General features: G+C 41.3%; 1 protein-coding gene across 1 annotated transcript in view; it reads right to left on the bottom strand.

Moving 5' to 3' along the window:
- notch2 (notch receptor 2) overlaps positions 1-18,224 on the bottom strand; it is a 53,362-nt gene extending 35,138 nt beyond the window's left edge. Inside the window, exons 1-2 of the mRNA XM_061780093.1 lie at positions 17,837-18,224; positions 6,486-6,567 (exon numbers count right to left, since the gene is read on the bottom strand). Of these exons, the coding sequence (XP_061636077.1) occupies positions 6,486-6,567; positions 17,837-17,909 (155 nt within the window). The 5' untranslated portion in view covers positions 17,910-18,224. The remainder of the gene's footprint in view (positions 1-6,485; positions 6,568-17,836) is intronic.
- Positions 18,225-20,683: the final 2,459 nt, after the last annotated feature.

Consider the following 20,683-nt stretch of genomic DNA (forward strand, 5'->3'; position numbering starts at 1 on the left):
CCAGTCATCAAAGTCACGCAACAACATTTACAGATTTTGGAACTCGGTGCACACATGAGGCGCGCCGCATTGTAAGGCGCCCCGTCTATTTTGGAGAAAACTTAAGACTTTTAAGTGCGCCTTATGGTTGAGAAAATACGGTAATTAAGTTAGCGATTGAACATGATTGTGGCGAGGTGTTGTGTTGATGTCGGTGCCCAAAAGTATATAATAGCCACTTACTATTAATGTGGTGTTTGGTGACTCAAGAAAGATGGCGCTTTTCGATTTCCTAAAAAGTAGTGGTATTGACAATACGAGAATTCGCCTTGACAGTAACTATATGTTATCATATTTTACTTATTTTTTCAATATTACAGAGGGTCACCGGCAGACGATCTGGTACGTTGTAATGATGCGACAGCAATGACGTAATTAACGCTGCGCCCGAGTAGTGTTCAAAAACTAGTTAAAACAACATGAAGTGAGTTAGCGGTGGATGAATATGACATGCATTGCTATGATAACGCCAAATGGGTGACTCTCTCAGAATGACGGCAATGCCAAGGCTACAAGAAGAGAAGTGGGAGGATGATGAGGCTCGTTTAGTTGCGTCCTGGGGCATCTCAACCTGCAATTCCGATGGAGGGACTCGGCCGGCCATGGATGAATGAGTGACAGTCTGATGAAAGCAGCGTAGCAAGAGGCAAATTAGTCTCCCTTCCCCCGCGCAGTCCTCTTTTTGACATTTGTGCTCTGGGGTAGCGCTTCTCAGATTACCTGAAAAGAGACATCCTCTTCTCTTCCTCTGTCTGCCCCGCAGGCAAATTCTGCCTGTCAGATCAAACAGGCAGCAGGTCTACACAACACCGTTTTTTTTTTTGTTTTTTTTTTTAGTGAACCTGACTGTGAGAGAGTGACCAAGTGGAGGGAAAAAACGATGCATTGTGTAGGAGGTAAAGTTCATCTGTTTCAATCATCACCCCGCCATAGATGTAGGAATCTTATTTTGGACACAACTGAGGTTTGGTAACTCAACAGCTAATTTTCCATAGCACGTTATGAGATTTACATAACATGGCCATCGGCGTACATAGTACTCCACGGCACTCGGGCAAAGATGGTGCTAAGTGGGATTGGTATGTGGCAGTTTTTCACCTTTTAACAACACATTATGGCCGCTTGTGTGTTAAGTGTGAATGAATGATAACCTCGATCTGGCTTGAGCGCAGGGTTAAGGCTTCTTTCTAATTGCGCGGGCGGCGACCACGCTGATGTCACTGCGGCTATCTCGCACTTAGTTTGCCTTTATACTCGAGCGCAACCCACACGCGCAGTTTTGAAAATGTATTGCAGTTCACCTCCAAGTCGGGGGCGTCGCTATGGCTGGTATTGGCGTGGACACTACATTTCCGGTAGCCGTTTTGACTTTCCTTTCCGTAACAAGGAACAAAGCAACAACAATGGCGGCCGTGGGAGAGCGTCTGCTTGAACAAATGGAACGAGATGACCAGACGATAAGTTTAAATATGCTGCAAAATCCATCGAGAAGGCGGCGGCGTAGATGGTATGTCGAACCAAGGGGCACGCTGAGTCCATCATCGCAGCGTGTGACTAAAACGGACCAATCACGAGAGATGATCAAGGCTCGTCAAGTGCTGGTGACGCGGAGGGGCCGGACAGGCGATGCGGGAGTATAAAGACGCCTTTAGGCTTGACCCAAACCCTAACCCTTTGTGAAGCCAACTGTCTCAAACCTGGCTTTTAGGTTGAACAGTCATTTTAAACTGGATCGGTGAATCGGTGCAGTAGTTAAGTCGAACTTTTTTCTTTTCTTTTTTTTTTTTTTTTTTTTTTTTTTTACCTTTTCTTATGCAGAAACATTTCGAAACGATCTATGTGTTCATCACATCTCAGCCGGATTACTGCAATGCACTACACTTTGGAGTCCGCCAGTACCCCCCTCACAATAAATCCACAGTAAGCACAATAAATCCTATTCTGGCCTCACTCCGCTGGCTGCCTCAGCAATTCTGATTTCATTCTGAGATTCTACTATTTGTCTTCAAATCTCTCAATGGTCTCGCCCCGAGTTACGCCTTTGAGCTGCTCCATCCCTACGCCCCTGCCCGCTAAAAGTATTGGGCCAGCATACAACATAGGATTTTGAGAAGGGTTGCGTTTATATTAAACCTCTATGTGAGAACCTAAAAGCTAAAGATGTGAGTTTTGTGTACAATTGAGTCACTGCTGTTCCACTTCAGTCCTTGGGGTGTCAGTTGTGTGCGTTTTAAACTGTTACCGAAAAAGACTGGATGCTAATACGAAAAAGAATGCTGACAATGAAGCCAACAATGGCTGCAGGCTCACTCTGTACACCGCATGGGTAAGAACTTGAACCCTATCCCACTCAGGAGTAAGTCGGCCAATTTGGAAACAGGCTTGAAATGTTTCAGGAAGCACAGTATGCTGTGAGATCAACCTATGGAAGCACATACCACGTTGTGAAATATGTGCGTACAGCATACGGGTGTCATTTGAGTAATGATGGACGATAGGAGCAATTTTGTGACTTGCACGGATCCAATACGCATTCACGACACAAACCTTTTCTTCACAGCCAGACTGATGGCTTGCAGCGACACTGGTTGGGCAGCTTCTCTGAAAGGGAAGCTTTCCTGTTCACTTTTGCTCTTAACGATAACATTCTTACTGTCCAAAATGCGATCTGTGAGTAATTCAAGCTGAGGATTTACATGATGAAAAACAGATGCATACATACGAATAGCATAGTTCTGTTTTGTTTTTTGGGGTTTATGTTTTATTTGTATTTTTTTTTTCATAAGTGGTGCATGGATGCCTCTGGGGGTTAGTTTAGAAGAAGGCCATCACTCACACAGAGATTAATTGTGTAATTTCTCTCTGAATGTTCTGGACTTAAATACCAATGTTCTCACTCTCTTGCTCGCACACTTCTCCAAATAAGAGGCACAGCGTGCTTGCTTCAAGCTGTTGATTTGGCACTTCCAGTCAAAGTTTACTGTCAAAAATAATGCATGAAACGAAAGAGAATTACGCATTGCATAGTTTAACACCAAAATGTTCGACCAACACATGTCATTTCGTATAACTGAAGCCAGCTAGCTTAATGCCAACATATAATGTAAACTGCCGTAGACGAACAGCTAACGGAAATGAACGTATTCATTATACTGATTATAACATTGAACCCAAACGGAACAGAAACAAGGCATGCAGCATATATTGTCATGTCCTGTGTTTCTGCCTGCTTGTGATATCATTGTCCCTTGTCTCAACAGTTCCTTTTCGGAGCCTCTTTGCTGAACCTGTTGGCAATTTCTTCTGTTGTATTTGGGTGTGGCTTCAGTGGAAGGACGGTGCTGGAGTATTACCTTGTTTGTCGCCATAGTCGCTGTTTCACTTTGCTGGTTACCAGCATTGTGTTCATCTTGTTCCTGCCAGAGGTACTTGTGGTTTGTTTGGTTTTGTTTTTTTCTCTCGACGCATCTACCTTGTATCAATTAGATTCGTTTATTTGTTAGCAGTACGACCTTTAGTCGTCGCCGTTTTTCGTTTCTCGGTATTCACTTTTGGATTTAGCAATCCTCCTCGAGTCTGGTCAATGGTCCATCCCTCAGCCGTTTTCTCCGCTCTGTAAGAACGACTATTAAAACAGGAAAACGTGGTACTCTATTACACGGACTCTATATGTCTAGGAGACTTCATCGATGCGCCGCATTGATGCAGCACAACCTGGTACTACGCCGAAGCCGCACAACTTTAAATTCGGACTTGCCTATATACTCTAAAACCTATTTAAAACAATCGCTTAAAAGTCTCGGTGAATGGTTCAGTGTTAACGGAATGCAGTTCATCCAGTCTGATCCCAAAGGTGATCCATGTGACAAAATTAGACTGGTCTGGGCCAAAAGGCTGAAGCGACTGTTGAGTTACAAGCGACTGCCTTAATTCACTGAAGAGACGAGCAAATATAAAATTTGATTTGGTTAACAATGAGCCTTTTGAGCAGCAACACACGGAAGACGGGACAGAAACGGGCAAGTGTGCGTTGAGGGTGTGTATACTTAGCCAATGTCTGTGTGCAGATAGAAGGGGGGGGGGGGGGGGGGAAGGGCGAGAGAGGGGCATGGAAGGGTCAGCGTAAATCAATGCTGTCAAATGTCCACCCTGACCGACACCCACGAATGTCACTTTGTTGCAAGATTTATTGGCAGTCAGTTGATGATCAAATGGCGATGACGGTGACAGATCACAGATGGGCTCCTTCTTCTTTAAAGACATTTGAAATAAGTATAGTCTATGCGGAACTTTGCTGATCATCCTGGCCGTAGCATATGGATCTCTCAAGCCCCCAGAAACACAAATCAGAATGAGACTCACTATCTGACCTTCAAGGAGACAGTAAGAATGTCAAACACTGAGTAGGATATGTGGCTTGCTCCGTCTCCCCTTTTAGAAGCGTGAGCGCTGGCATTGCCAAAGGTGTGGGAACCAAAACATTTTGTGATTCACACCACACCTGATGAAATATGTTTACGGGCCGGCACAGCGACGACATTTGCTCGGTTTTAATTAGAAGGCAGGCAAAGGAGCCAGAAAGCAGAGATCATAACTCAACACGACCACTCAGTTGAGCGCACGCCCCTGAACTGTAGATAGCAGAAACATGCATGCATGCATGCATGCATGCATGGTACTCGGCTTGACACGATCAGGATTTTTGGGGCCAATCACGATCAGAGAGTTTAAAAAAAAAACGATAACCGATCACCGATCTGATCACAAGATGGAGGAATGTGTCTATTGAGATGACCTGTTCATTTATTGTATATATTTGTGTACTTCATTGCTCAAACATTATATTTACAATAAATAATGTATCTTTGTTCCTCTATTGGCTCCTCCGATGAGGCATAGTGACAGACAGAACAAATGATAAATGGTCTTCTATTAGACGGCAGGAAGTAAATACAGTAATTAATGTATCCACTTTTTGTGACATTTTTATTTGTTTGTGTTTCCGTGAGATTTTTCAATTGTGAAATATGTTCCTTGGCTCCATAAAGGTTGGAAATCACTGCTCTCGTCAGATCGTGGATTCTAATCAGTCAGGTCAAACCAACATTACATGACAGAAATAATGAGTGCTAACTTACTGTAATTCAATTACTTTATTTTTAATCGAAACTTTAGAGCATGATTCGACAGAACGGCGACGTGTTTACGTCCAACCGTTCGTGCTACCGCTAGCTTGCTAGGCTCCATAACATTTGATCGCCTGCTTGCGAGCCGTATCGTATTAAAAGTACGCGAACATACCTCAAGCGAGCCTTAAACGAACGTCCTCACCTGTCCTGACCACCGGTGACCACCAACGCACGTCTTTCGCCATTTTGTCCCTATAATACAGTCGGCGCGATCCACTCTTGTTGTCGTCGCCACAGTAACGGGTGAATCCGGTCGCATTTGAGTTGACAAGATAAAGCCCAATGATCGTAAAAAACGGGATGCGGTGGTATCGGAATACAAGGTTTTATTGCAGTCGTCTGACAGTGCAATCGTGAAAGAGCAAATTTGTCTTGGAGTCTGATCCGGGCATCACGTGTTGTCTGTCTCAGACGTGGTGTCTCTCCCACACTGGCGACATGTTTTTTGAATTTTTTTTTTTTTAAATAACATCATTGGCCGTCACATATTTACAGTACTACGTCAAAAGACATGCGACAAGACTAAAAATAAACTAGCTTTTGGATTCAACAATAGCGTGCACGCGGAAATGTCAATGACGTCATTGATCGGATCGGCGAATTATGACATTAAAGTCGATCGGCATAAAATGCTAAATATCGGCCGATACCGATCAGCGCGATAAAATCGGGGTAAAGTCTACATAGTACAACGGCACGATTGATTCAGTCTCAACAAGTTTGGGTTCTAAAGAAGTGATACATGGCATCGGCTGTGGGAAGTTGAGCTACAACCTCTCAAGACCTCCGCGAGACAAATCCTTCAACATCCCTAATTCATACATTGAACCATTTGCCCTTAATGATCTGGTTATACCTTTGGTAGTAAAAGACAAAACTACTATGTGCCTGTACTGTTGTGACTACAGATCTAAATACATTTGACTTGATTACATTTGTTCTAAGAATGTCTTTTCATTGACTTGAAATCACCTGGGGAAAGAATAGTGGAAAGTAAAATGCTCTATTCATGCTGTAGTAACACAAATTAAAAAAAACATTCAAGGTACTAAAAAACAAGTTGGAATGGGAAATGTGTGTGTTGGTATTGTTCCCAGTAGCGGTGCTCTTTCTCACAGAGCAGTCTATTATTCTCCATTCTGGCTGAGTGAAACCTCATGGTGTTGCGGATTGATATAAAGGCCCCCTTTCTCGACTGGCTTTCACATCCAACACCGATGGCGTTCACCTTTGTGGTCACAGTTAGTCGTGTCTTACCTGCAGTATCCGGTGCCATTGCTAAAGGTCTGACAGGTAGCGTTGTTAACACACGGTGCTTTGTCATCCACACACTGAAGAGCTGCAAAAGACAAAGAGACGAGTTAGAGACAAGTCCTGAATGTTGTCGGACTGATGAATTACTCAGAGAAATTGGGCAAAATGTTAAATAATGCCCTCTTTCGCAATATCAACAAAACTGTGTGTGTGTGTGGGGGGGGGGGGGGGTTAGTCTGAGTTTGGCAAAATGTGATATCCGTTTCCTCGGCCCATGCCCCATATTGCAAAAAGATTTGTGGAATTGGGTTTAGTAGTTTTGGGTAATCCCGCTAACACGCAAACCCATCCCCTTTCACACTGACGCCGTCTTTTCAATAGCCTTCGATGACGTCTACAGTGAAGCCAGCATTTAAAACACACTGGAACTTATTTTGGAAGTATTCCTTAAGCCATATTTCTCAACTCTCCCACTGTCAGGAAATGGGAGACTATCGTAAAACATCATTTTGAGGAAATGAAAAGGCTCGCTCGCTCGCATAGTTCTCCAAATATAGAGGCAAGGCATGTTTGCTCCAAGCTGTTTATTTTGTCACTCTCACTTTAAACGCACACAAAGAAGATAATTAAACATTGTATATTTTAAAGGTTCAACCAAACTATATAATTAAGTCTGATGAAAGTCCGCTAACTTAATGCTAAAATATAATGCCAAACGCCATAGACTGACTAATGGAAATTAGCACAGCTGTTACGGTATTTACAAACAACTATGCAAACAACTGCTAATTTAACACAGAGCACCAACAACAATACTTCAAGGCATATATTTTTTCTGTACTGTATCATTTTCAGATTCTAAAATGGAGGCAACAGGAACCCATTTTGATCAATTTTCATCACGGAACAACCCCTTAAGCTACACATTTCTCTTCGCTGTCCTGGTACGAGATAAAGTAGTGCGATAGCCTCCTATCTAACGCGGTAAGGTTGGCCTCAGATTAGCAAATGGTCGCAGGGCTGCCGGATGGGGTTGCAGACAGAAACGAGCCTTGAGGAAAGAAAACAGAGCTCAACTATCTCCCTGCCAATGAAACACTCGCAGCCACACACACCGGCCATTGTGTGGTCACCGGGCCACAGCTCAAGTGGTCTTTGCAGACACCCAAGTGGCACAAGCTACCAAGAAGACATGTAGTGTTCCAGTCTTTCTTAATCAATCCAACATGGCAGCCAAATGAAGAAAGACACTGCGAGGCATGCGAGATGAAATGGAACTGTGATGAATCATATTGCGTTAGCCTAATGGCATCATTTTTCAACGATAAATTCAAACCAAACACTTTCAAGCAACGGGCTCTTCATATTCAACTGTACTTGCATGAAGTCTGGTTGTTTTAACCAGGAGGATTATGCAAAAATCGATCTTCCCCAACTATAATGTAAATTCTTGGTCTATTCCGGTGAACTCCCACTAAAAGTTTCCAACTTGGAAAACTATTGGAATGTTTGCAACCTTAATGGCCTTATTTGTTAAAGTATACATTATGTGATTTAGCATTTTTATAAAAGCTGAGGGTCATCGGATTTTATAGAAACAGCAAAAAGGTAGTCATAGCGATACAGGAAGTACGCTGAGCAGTGTTACTTCCTGCGCCTGCAATTAATCACAGTGTCACTGAAGTTCAAGTGTCTCTGTGACTAGAAGCAGACGCGATAGGATTTGCACCGGTGGCCATCGGAACGTGCGGATAGGCCACTCTCAAACGGTGACGAATAACTTTTGAGACCCAAGTCTGACAGCGTAGTCCATTAGACACGGGGATGCCTGTACATAAACCGGCGTGAAATTCATAATCCTAGCGTACACACACACGCTAACATGCACACATACGGAGCTATATCAGTCCAGTCCGCTGGGAACACTGACCTTTTTCACAATTATTTATGTACAGAGCAGACAAAACACTGGCTAGGTCCATACAGAGAAGCTTGTAGATTAGCTGTACATTTCAGTCCACGGATGTCAAAAATGGATTTACCGTCCTACTGTTTCCAAGAGTGCATCCTGTCTGAAGACTCATTTGAAGTGACAGTCAAACGTTCCAGTTACTTTACGAAATGCCAAAACTGAATGCTAAAGCTAAAGTCGGGCTCTCTTTTACTAGGGATTGCACAGATACTGTACGTCTATATGCATAATGCTCCGATATTACCACTAGATCACCCTGCCATACCTCTTCCTTGAAGGCAGAGCAGGCTGGCTTAACATCGCCTTGAAATTCAAAATGAATATTGGCCGTTTCAAAATGTACTTTCACTGAACGTAAAATGGAAACTCAGACATAGGAGCACATTACCATTATACGGGTTGATCGTCTGTAATTGCTGGTGATCAAGCGTCTGCGCCGCCCCATTTTGATTTCAAATTATTTTCTGTACAAATCGGTAAAAAAACAAACAAACGTGAGCATATCAGATGTTCTGAAGCTGACCCCACTCTCCTCGCACTCACCAATGCTTTGCGGATCCCCACAGAGGGAGGGGAAGTAGAGAGAGGACTAGAAAACAAGGGAGAGTGATTGACCTGCAAGACAGTGAGGGGGAAGTCATTGCGAAAACTACACGCAAAAATGGCCGTCTCTGAGCCCTGGCACACATCCACACAGCTGAGGACAGGAAGTTGTTCACGCTAAGTGAGGAAGTAAAGCCATTTCCTGGAATTGCTGTACAAGCCCCTCAGATCCTACGGTTGCCACGGAAACGCGCAATAAAATACCCTTAGCTCAGCATGGAAGGAGGGAGATGAGGCTCAAACTAAACACCGTTACCCTGAGGGAAGCTTTGCTGGCCCACACAAAACGCACACTTGAAAATACATTTGGTCATCTGACATCACGTTCGGATTGAGAAAGGTGACTCAAAACCAAAACGAGACAACGTGAGTCATTAAACAGCAGCCTAACATTAAAATACCGTGCTAAAATTCTTCAAAACAGGCCAAATGCTTGCTTATTACCATCCCCAGTTGCGTTGATATGTGCAAATAACAATAACAGTCATCATTTTGAACATTAAATATCTTGCCGTTATAACGTATTCAGTTGAATATAGGTTGAATAGGATTTGCAAATCATTGTATTCTGTTTTTATTTACGTTTTACGCAACGTCCCAACTTCATTGGAATTGAATTGGGGTTTGTGTCGGTCACAGAATGAATTACGCTCATATCTGAAAGCAGTGCTCTAGTCTTTATCCTCTACAATGCATGACTAATATTACTGCAGTTTACCTAGTCACTTAGTTGTGAAATTCTTCTTCATGTACTACGTACGTGTGCAATATACTGCCCCCAAGTGACCAAGGACTAGAACGTCAATGGGCATTGAAGCATGAAATCATGACGCACAAACTGATCAAGTCTTTACATCCTATTTAATGATGTTATTACTGTATGTTTTTATGAAGAACAACGCTGTAGAGTGCTATTTCCATTGTCACGAAACATACAACATTTTGTTTGTGTATTTTGTTTTGGGTGGGGCTGCGACCGATTGTCATTTCCATTCATTTCAAAGGAGAAAGATGATTTGAGCGAGAGTGTTTTTAGTTAGGTGCACAGTTACGGAACGGATTAAATTCATAAGTCAAAGCACCACTGTGGCTACACAGAGAGTATCAAAACACTAATTAGGTGGCTGACGCTCCACTAGCATTTTGTAATTATGCGGAGGAGTTGGTAGAGCATATTAGCCATTGTGTGTTTTTTGAGTGAGAGGAAAATCTTTTAAACAAAAACAAAAGAAAAATCAGACAGCAATTGTGAGAACAGAGGAAAGTATTTTCGGGACTTTCCCTCTGCTCACTCAGGCCCAACGTTTGTCTCTGGTTCGAAGCTGTTCCTAGGGAAGAGGATAAATAGAACCAGACTGTGTAACCTTGCTTCAATTGTTGAAACCTGAAGTGTGACTGTGTGTGAAACCATTTTTCAAATGTGTTCCAAAGTCTAACTAGTGCCCCGATAGTTTTTTCGAAGCAACTTAGTGGCATGACTTGTACTTACGACTTACTGAGTGCACCCTGCCTTGCTGTCTCCAGGCTTACGGGCCTATTTGGCTGAGGAATGCAGCTTGCGGTAATTCCCTCTTAATTTTCTAACCCGTTGAACAGGGCAGACACAACGCTCTGTGCAATTCACTGGACCTTCACAAGTTCACAGCCATAGACGCCGCCTCCTGTAGCAGCGCTCACACCTTTCCTCGTTCCACATTTTGACTGGCACCTATTTAATGCGTGAGGATTAAAGGTGTCGAGAGCAAACTAGTTTAGCCGGCGTTGGTGCGGCAAAGCAACAAAAAAAAAAAAAATAAAAAAAAAAAAATGGAAGACTGCCCCATAACTAAGATTTTTAACCATGTCTGTGATGTAAAACTTGACCTTTATCATTCAGGATCTGGTGTTCTAACAAATCACCAGACGATATATAGCTTACAAACATCTGGAGCTGAGTCCCCCATATCAAACTGGGGTCCCGGGACCCCCAGGGGTCCGGCAGCTGTAGCTTAGGAGTCCACACGGGGACCAGCGTGCTTCAAAATCTAACTTAAAAATCATCAAAGAATAAAGCTATACTTTTGAAATTCATGACTTTCTTCCCTTATTAAACTTCAGATTTGAATATCAGAATTTCGACTTTATTTTTGCAACATTATTCAACCAGGTACGACAATTGAGAACAGATTCGCATTTGCAATGCCGACCTGACAGCAGAGTAAAAGGAGGCAAAATGAAACCAAATACAAATACACAAACAAACTGCACAGTGTGATATAATTACATCGTTACATAAGACATTACATTACATCATGGTGAATGGAAGGCAAAACAAGCTAAAACCAGGTGGAGCAATGTACAGAATCCCTCACTAACTTTTTAACACAATGATATCGGGATGACTGAGGTGAGTTTCATTATTTGTGGCAGCGTGTTCCAGTTGTTTGAGGCAGAACATTGAAAACACGATGGAGCAAAAGGAGTGCGGACTATGGGAACGAAGAGGTTAATAAAAGTGCTGGGACGGAGAGTACGGGTGGTGGTATACATGGTGAGTCGACGTATTATCCCGTTAAGTTTTCTCATAACATTACATGCTTTTGTCTACAAAATATACATTTGTTATTGCAATATCCTGACATTTTTTTCCTCAAATAGAGGCAACTTTTTGATTGTTTAATTAATTGATGTGGCTTAATTGTTATTAGGGTTATGTGTGTGTGTGTGTGTGTGTGTGGAGAGGGGGGTGGTCCTTGGAAAAATTTCCCCCCTGTAAGGGGTCCCTGGACCAAAAGGGTTTGAAGATCCGGCCGTAATTCATCCACTATACTCCAAACTATCTGCCTGTGCAACCCTTGGAATGCAAAAGACTGTGAAGTACTGCCCGAGACATTAAGAAGTCAGACGACTTCATGCCACATCAACAACAGAGCCAAAGGGCCGTGGGCAGAAGTGTGTGTGTGTGTGTGTGTGGGGTGGGGGGGCAGTAAATAATGCAGTGTTGTGAGTCGCTCAACAAATTGCTTTGTTTACAGAGGGCAGGGCTGAGGCATTACACAAATAAACCGCATTTCACACCAGACAGACGCACATTTTCTAGAATGCACTTTCGAGAACGCCTACACACTAGCACCATTTGGTCTGTTTTAAATCAAATTCCAACTGTTCCCCCCCCCCCCACTTGGTTTAGTCGTGAACACAGTAATGGGACTCAGGTCGAGACCAGAATCAACCGGCTTCAAATGAACCCCTGATCGGAACAAAGAGTGAACACATGAATCGGGTTAGGGTCTATACAGTGGCGATCGTCAAATTGTGGTACGAGTACCCTCCCTCTAGTGGTAGGCGAAGGAATCACTGAATAAAATGTTCAAACTGTGCATCATGTTGCAGTGACTTCAACTTTTTTTTCACATTTGTTAAGTATTGTTCATTTATATTTCACTTTTATGTACAATACATTTTATCATTTGGAAATGTTGAAAACAAACATTTCCAAACGATTTTTCTTTAACTTTTCTGAGCGATCCATTTGAATTGAATCATTACTAAGTCGTTTTTTTTTTTTTTGTATGCGCAGTGGTAATGATCAATTACAGTTTGTGAGATTATTGCCTTAGCCGACAACATCCCTGGTTTGGCACTTTAGCATTACCATGTAAAGGAGGATCATTTGCTTATATTGCACTCTTGTGTTTGCTGTTGCCCTGTACCCTTTGTGCAGATAATTACAGAAGTTAGCGCCAAAGACCAAGTTTAAGTCATGTGTTCAAAAGCGCTTTCTCTTTCACTACTTACTGATAAGAAAAGGTAGCGATCTTATGTGGATTTATTTGTATGCATTTTGGTTAACTTGTATTTCTTTACAAGACGGATGAAAAGAAAACCAGGACCGAACAGGGTCATTCTACGTAAAATCAGCCAAGAAATTTCACCTCATCGATCATTGGATTTGAATGAAGAGCTTGAAAATGATACCAAAGTCATCTTGATAAGTGATGTAGTTTCAAAGATATATATGTTTGAAATCCAAGGTTCGCTAATTAGCTGAAAGTCTCAGCCTATATATATATATATATATTTCTAATAAAAAGGTTGAGCACAAACCTTTTCCTTTCTTTTTAGAAAGATAAGGATAAATCAAAGTAGAGCAGCCCAAGTCAGCAAAAATACAGACAATCAGATTGGAGCAAACCAATGTGTTCATATTTTGCCTCATGTGTATTGTTGCTGAACACCTTTCTCATAAAGGTGTCGAGATGCGGAAAAGTCGAGAGCAGCAAATGTAGGTCAGGCCAGACGCTACGATGCTATGAGCCGATTTTCCACTGCCATTTAGTGACAGTAAAAAAAAAAGCTCCATTCTGAGTACCTGCATTTGCCTTACTGTGTTACATGGTATGGCTTTTCTCAGACACAACAAAAAAAGCTAATAATGACTAAAGTCTGGGAGATGAGACTCATTTCATGTACACTAGACAGATCTCAAGTGTATTCTTATTATTGTTGCTCCTTAAGTCAGACTGTATTCAATTAGCTCACGTCGATACCTTGAAACCTTGAGGTTTGGACATAGGACATTTGGGAAAACAACATGCAAATGCCTTCCCAAAAAAATAACAAATAAAACACTCGCATCTGAGGTAGTAAATTATCCATTAAGTGTTTTATTATTGAGTTGATTTATCATGCGCTCATAAAAGTTCAACAGCGGCAGAACCAACAAAGCCTTTGCCCCTCCCCTCTGATCTTTGCTGCCTTTATTAAGGGGGACCAGACCCCCAGTTTGCAAACCACTGCATTAGATATTACCTCATTACACAGAGCTTTAAAGCAGGATATTTTAGACCTTGGGCACGATTATCAAGCGGCAGTAAGGAAAATGAATCTGATCAAGAGGAACCATCCCGCCGTTTATAGCTGTAGCGTATGCATGTGTGTGTGTGTGTGTGTGTGAGAAAGCGAGTGAGAAAGAGGGCTGGGGAGGTGGTGGTGGAATGTCAAACACCAACAACATTCCACTGCTTCTCCTTGCACTGCCTGCAGCACTTTCACATTGTCTTTTCTCCTTTTGTTTGATTTCCAGTCACCGAGCATTCATAGTAGCGACGCATGTATCCAGCTGGAGCTAAATGAAATGGCTTGGGACTCGTTAAGGAGCCTCTGCAGCGGAGCGTCGCTGTATCATTAGCGCTAACGACGCATGAAAATAGTCAAAACATAAACAGTTAGGAGGACACCAATTACGCTTGAGCTACAACTAATTAATCGCCATTGTATTTCTAGCTGACTACACTTTGGAAGGGTCACCTGGTCAATCATTTCGAAGTGCTGGGAAGTGTACACAATTTTCAGGTAGCTTTACTTGACTTGAGTGTTTATTTTCCCCACAACTTTTCACTTTTACTCCCTGACCATGACCCAGTATAAGAGTCTGAGTCCGAGTATGATAACTGTGACCCCCCCCCAAAAAATACTCCGCCATCACAGTCTCACATTCATGGCTCTAAAATGGATTCGTTTGAAATGTTTGGGTAACTGACTTTTTTTCCGTTGAAACATTTGTCTGAATACAGTCAAATCAAAAGTACGTCTTGATCACAGGGCATTGAGCAGTGAGGCAATGCCACGCCACGCCAGTTGTCAACAAAGCCTGCTATGTGAAACACTCTGCCACCACAGTCTCTACAACGAAGTACATTCAGAAATCTTCCAAACAAGGGATCGGCATAATCATTCTTTAATGGTTAAGAATTGTGTTTATTGTGCGGAACTAATTGTTGATCAATTGAAGCCACTGAGGTAAAATGGAGCACACTACCCGACTGAATAGTTGTTAATTCGCGCTTAACTAACATGAATCAGCGATGGGACGTTGAGCTCCAGCGTGATGGAAGATTCCAGTAGAGGTACGACAGGCAAAAGCAAGGCTGGGAAACTTCTTAAGATAGCAAAGAAAGTTCCACATTGCTATTGGCTGATCGGCTGCAAACGTAAAATACAAAAAGTGCCCAACGAAAGATGAGTCGTTTGGATATACAGTATGCACTTCAAAAAATGAGGGGATTTGTGTATCACTGAGTCAAAAACGTGAAAGGCTCATGGGAAAGTAGTAATTGTTTGCACTTTTTCAAAATCTAATCATCTGTAAGACATTTATTTTGAAGGGCAATGTTATAAAAAGTTTTTGCTTCCTGTTTCAGCTGCGTTGTTTTCAGCTGAAAACCAAAAACGCATTTTTGGCCCATTTTTGACTGAACATTTTCAGCGGCTGAATTTTTGGTGCATCCCTTAGACAATCATAAACATTTTTCCCGGGCAAATTTTTCGTGGCTTGGTCTCTAACCATTGCGAATAGTGAGGATTCACTGTATTACAGTGGTACTTTGATTTACAAGTGCACCAACGGGTTTTCCAAGTTATGAGTTTTTTTTTTTTTGCTTTGTGTTGTGAGCCATCATTTGCGGTAGAAGATAACTGTAGCTTCAGATTAGATGTTAAACCGGTTAGTCGACGTTTAACACCAAGTCGACTGGATGCTAATCACGTGCTTTTGGCATCTCGTCCTGCAGTCTGAAAATTTACAGAGGACACATGACTTGGTCAAACACAAGATGAGACTGGCTGACTCATTGAAGAGAAAAACATGCGCAGGGCTCCCACAAATTACAATTGTCCTTATCGTAAGCCATATTTGTAATCATTTGTTTTTTACGTTTCTTAGCCTGCCCATCGAAATGTGCCTTTCGGTGCAACCTGTCCCTACTGCAAAAATAGCGGAGGAGGGCTGTACGGTGCTAAAAAAAAATATCAATGACATCATCGATTAATCGACTTCAACTCGACTTTCGTTACATTATAGCCGACTACAAAAAAATCGGTTCAACCCTTACTTCGGATACGTTGCCAATAGCGGAAGCGGATGTCACAAGAGCGTCCCGCATCTCACTCACAATTTGAGATACGAGTAAATTGAGTTACAAGGTCAGTCACCGAACGAATTACTCTCCGAAGTGAAGGCACCGCTGAATTTGATTTCTACAGTTATGTGAAGCAGAAAGTGGACAGGCGCTTGGCTCTTCTTCTCCTGGCCACACAAACAACTTGAGTGAATCAACAGCACCTCCGCTGGTCACAAACAAGTAACGCAGTCCATTTTTTGCCTCAATGTCGTCAAGAAACGGCTAATCAACATTCAAGTTCAACACAAAAGGCTCAATTCATAACAAGCAATAGATCAATTATCACGCCCACACCCTTACTTGGAAGACAACCAAACAAGAAATGACAGCTTCTTGTTTTCATGCACACAAATCACAGGCAAACACATGCAACAGTTTGTTTTGCCTTAGGACAGTCTTTGAGTAGAAAGAATTGTTAAATTATGTAGCAGCAGCTCAATGCGTCCATTTGAAGTGGTCGTTGTTCAACATCAGGCCATGCTTAACACGGCTGTTAGCCCTAATTGTCGGAGGTGGCAAAAGTACTCCCAGTCTGTACTTCTGTCGAAGTACAGGTACTTGTGTCAAAGGTGACCGGCCGCTTTTGACAGAGACAGCCGTTAAAGTACTGATAGATGTTTCCAAATGTCGGAAGTCACAGTGAAGTACAGTGCAGTATTTGCACTTCGTGACTTCCCACAACTGTGCTTAGCACGGCTGTTAGTCCGAATAGGAGTAATAATAATAGCAGGAACAGATACGGGTACCACTAGTGGCACACGAAAGAATCACTGAATCGGAATTGTTAGCCTAATAACATAGTTGCCTCGGTAATGTTTGAACGTCTTCGGAAAATAAGAAAAGAAAAGAAAAGAAAAAAACAAAAAAAACACAACAAATTCAACAAACAAGAGGAGTACAGTTGCCTCGGTATAACCTTTGCAGCTTACCAGGAACTGGATGACTCAGAATCTGTGCAGACATAAAGAAAATACCAATGTTTTGCAAGCATGTAGGTATTCTTTTAATCAATATTGTGACAGTTGAAAAGAACTTATTATGAATATTAATCGTAATAGCTATTAGGCTAACAAAATGTTAAAACTGTGCATAATGTTACAGTGGCTACAACGTTTTCTTCATCTAGACAAGTACATTCATTGAGTACAGTTTGATTGTATTTAACTGACGTACAATACGTTTGCATTTAATCATTTCAAAATGTTTGTTTTCAAACATTTTGTAGGCATAATTTCTCATGAACTGTTATGAGCAACACATTTTAATTGAATCATTTTTGTATATCCTGAGTGTTCATGTTAAAACTGTGCATAATGTTACAGTGGCCCCAAAAAATATAAAATGTATTTTTTAGGAATACAACCTCTGCCTGATTTTTAATTAACACTCGTATTTATTGAGGTGGTAACTGGCGTAAAGAGTTTGAGAACCACTTGATTAGACAACTTGAGCCTAATCGTAGAGGAAACTAAGTCAAATTGAGAAAATGTCGTGTGGCGTCTCATGACTTTACAAAAGGTGAGTAACTTCTAAACTTCTGGATGTCACCATAACACCGCAAAGTAGTTTAAATTTAGCCAGTTTCATTTTAAGACCAACAAAAAGCATGGGGGTCTGTTCATCCATCAGTAGTTTATTTGTTCAATATTTAAAGTGGTGAAAATGTGAATTAAATACCTGGTTAGTTCGAGGGGAAGGAGGAAAAAGAAAAATACGGAGTACCAGTGAACGCGCAGTGATGCTACGCGAGAGAAAAGCGCAGCGGGAGAGGTAAAAAAAAAAAAAAAAAAAAGTTGACCATTTGTGACTTAAACTCCGTCGTAAGAAAGGACACTTACCCAGGGAGAGGTGAAGGAAAGCCAGGACGAAGACTAGCGACGTTCCCGAGGAGAAATCGGGTACCCTCTCCATGTTTTTCGTAGTAAAATCCACATAAGGTCGCGCGAGGCAAAAGTTGAGCTGCCTGCTTGCTTGCTTGCTTGCTTGCTTCCCCGGACCGTGACTTCTCAACTCAAAAAAAAAAAAAAAAAAAAAAAAAAAAAAGTCCGGCTGCGAATTGACTCGCGCGAAATTAGCAAATGAAAAAAAAAACTCAAATAAGGTAAATTCAAGCTTTTTGGTAGTTTCTTTACACGTACATAGCTCGTTTTTGCTCTTGGGTAGCTGTTAAAAGTCGCTGACTCGCTCAGGCACCGCGTCGCACCTCACTACCTCTCATCGAGTGAAGACGTCGCAGCGGGTATCCTTCCGCCCTCCAAGTCAAAGTGGATCTAGTCACCGGCTTGGAAGATGGGTTTTTTTTTTAAAGCCACCCACGCTCATTCTCGACTATATTATTTAAATCTATAAAAAAAAAATAATAATAAATCAGAAGCAGTCGCACGTTTGGCCGAGGGTGCAGTGAAAAAACGAATTTCAAGGCAAAAGTTTTCCCTCTCTCGATGTGTCGCCGCAGCGGAGGAATTTTTATTTTCTCATTTTTCAACTTGGCGGATGATTTCAAATTAACCCGTTCATTGAATCACACACACACACACACACACACACACACACACACACACACGAGAATATATACATAAATTTCCCCCCAAAAAACGTTACTAGTCATCTTGGAACGTCAAACTGTGTGCAGGTTTAGGTGGAGGTGAGTGACAAATAAAAATTAAAAAAATGTACCCATAGTAAGTGCAAAACAAATAATGTGATTAGTGAGACTTTTAGGGGAAATCACGAGTTGACTTTCAAACCACGAGCAACTGTTAAAAAAAAAAATAAAACAAAAATTGAAATTCCTAATGGTCTGCCTCACAGTTTGGAGGTTCTGGATTTGAATCTGGGCATCTTTGCATGTTTGCCGGAGTACCCTGACCCTGCTTGTGTGGGTTTTCTCTGGGTACTCAGGCTTCCTCCCGGATTCTATTAACACCTAAGGTTCATTAAACATTCCTTTCTCTTGCCATAAGTCATCGTAGGTTGATTGAAGACTCTAAATCAGGGGTGTCAAACTCATTTTTGTCGCGGGCCACATTGTACACAGAGGGCCGTTGTGATTGCAAAACCATATAAATGCTTAAACGCCTCATCATATTATTACATATACACGACAAATTGATGGATAACTAGTTTTGAAATCTGAAGTCAAGGATAATAGTTTGTTCTCCTATTGTTCAAATAACTGGAAAATGCGTTTGGAGGCAAAAAATAAAGATTATCGCACTACTCGTCACTTTAAACCGCATCCACTCCTTGAAGTCTCGGCGCCCTTTGCACAATGCTCATTGCACCGGACTATTGCAATATTAGTCATTCGAACTGCTCTAAGTGCTAGAGGACTCTGCATCTTTTTGCACAATTGTCAAAAAAAAAAAAAAAAAAATGTACCAGCATTACCAGATAACTAACAACCCTTTACTGCTCAGTGGCAGTTTTTTTTTTGTCAATGTCTTTCTGTCTCCAAAGTGTTCTGTAAATTGACTTTCTGTTGTCGTACTAGAGCAGCTCCAACTACCGGAGACAAATTCCTTGTGTGTTTTTGGACATACTTGGCAAATTCTGATTCTGATTCTGATTCTGATTCTGATTCTGATTCTGATTCTGATTCTGATTCTGATTCTGATTCTGATTCTGATTCTGATCTGGAAAAAAAAAAAAATTGTGTTACAGCAAAAAATAAATTTTTAAATAAACTGAAAAACTATGCAATAATATACTAAAGCACTCAAATATTGATGAGTAAAAAGAAAAAAAAGTGAAATCTAATAATAATAATAAGAATCATAATAATAATGTTAACCTGGAACCCAAAGAAATTCTGGATATTAAACACAAATCCTAAAATTAGGAGCTACTGCACAAGCTTTTCATTGTACAGCAACGATGAAAAAAAAATACAATAAATTTGTGATATGAGTTCTCAAAAAAATTATATGTAAACGTTATAATTCGGGATATAAACAACAACGAAAACTCCCAAAATGTGTTGATACATGCCCAAGTTTTCACTGCACAGCGACCAAGGTGACAATAAAACATGAGTGTCTACATTATTCTACATGCTAGAGTTTAGATTATGCGAAACTGAGCCGGGTAAACTGCGCAAATGTGCGCATTCATGAAACCGTTTGCCACTGCCCAACCGTTCTCCTTCATCAGCTCACTTCCACACATGAGCCACTGAGAACTAAAGTGGGCTAACCCCGTTTTTGTCATTTTGCAGGGGTGTGATTTAAAATTTGATGGCAGCAGTAACGTCTGGGGGATATTATCTTCTGAATACTTGTTATTATAAAAAAAATATGGTTCTCTTGAGATTTTCGCATTTTACCAAATGTCATCATTTTTATTTTGATGAGGTGTAGTATTTATTTTTTTATTCTTTTAATCAAAAACTGGGGTACTGTTATCATCTCCAGTTTTATTGCCTGAAAGAAAACAAACAACCTCCAATGGGGAAAAAAAATGGTTAGTGCAATTGGAGGCTAAGTCAAAACATCTGTAAAATCTATATCAACATTTCATGAAAGATGATGAATAACATTTATTTACTCTAACATGCAGATGCAACGGCACCCAATGTAAAAAAACAAAAACAAAACCCTACTTACTCTCTGAGGCTTCTATCAATCTTTGAACTTCACTTTCTGGGATGTTGGCCCAGTGTTGTACTGATGAATCAGGAAAACTGG

This window comes from Phyllopteryx taeniolatus, chromosome 7 (genome assembly GCF_024500385.1).
Source record: "Phyllopteryx taeniolatus isolate TA_2022b chromosome 7, UOR_Ptae_1.2, whole genome shotgun sequence".
Classification (NCBI taxonomy): domain Eukaryota; kingdom Metazoa; phylum Chordata; class Actinopteri; order Syngnathiformes; family Syngnathidae; genus Phyllopteryx; species Phyllopteryx taeniolatus.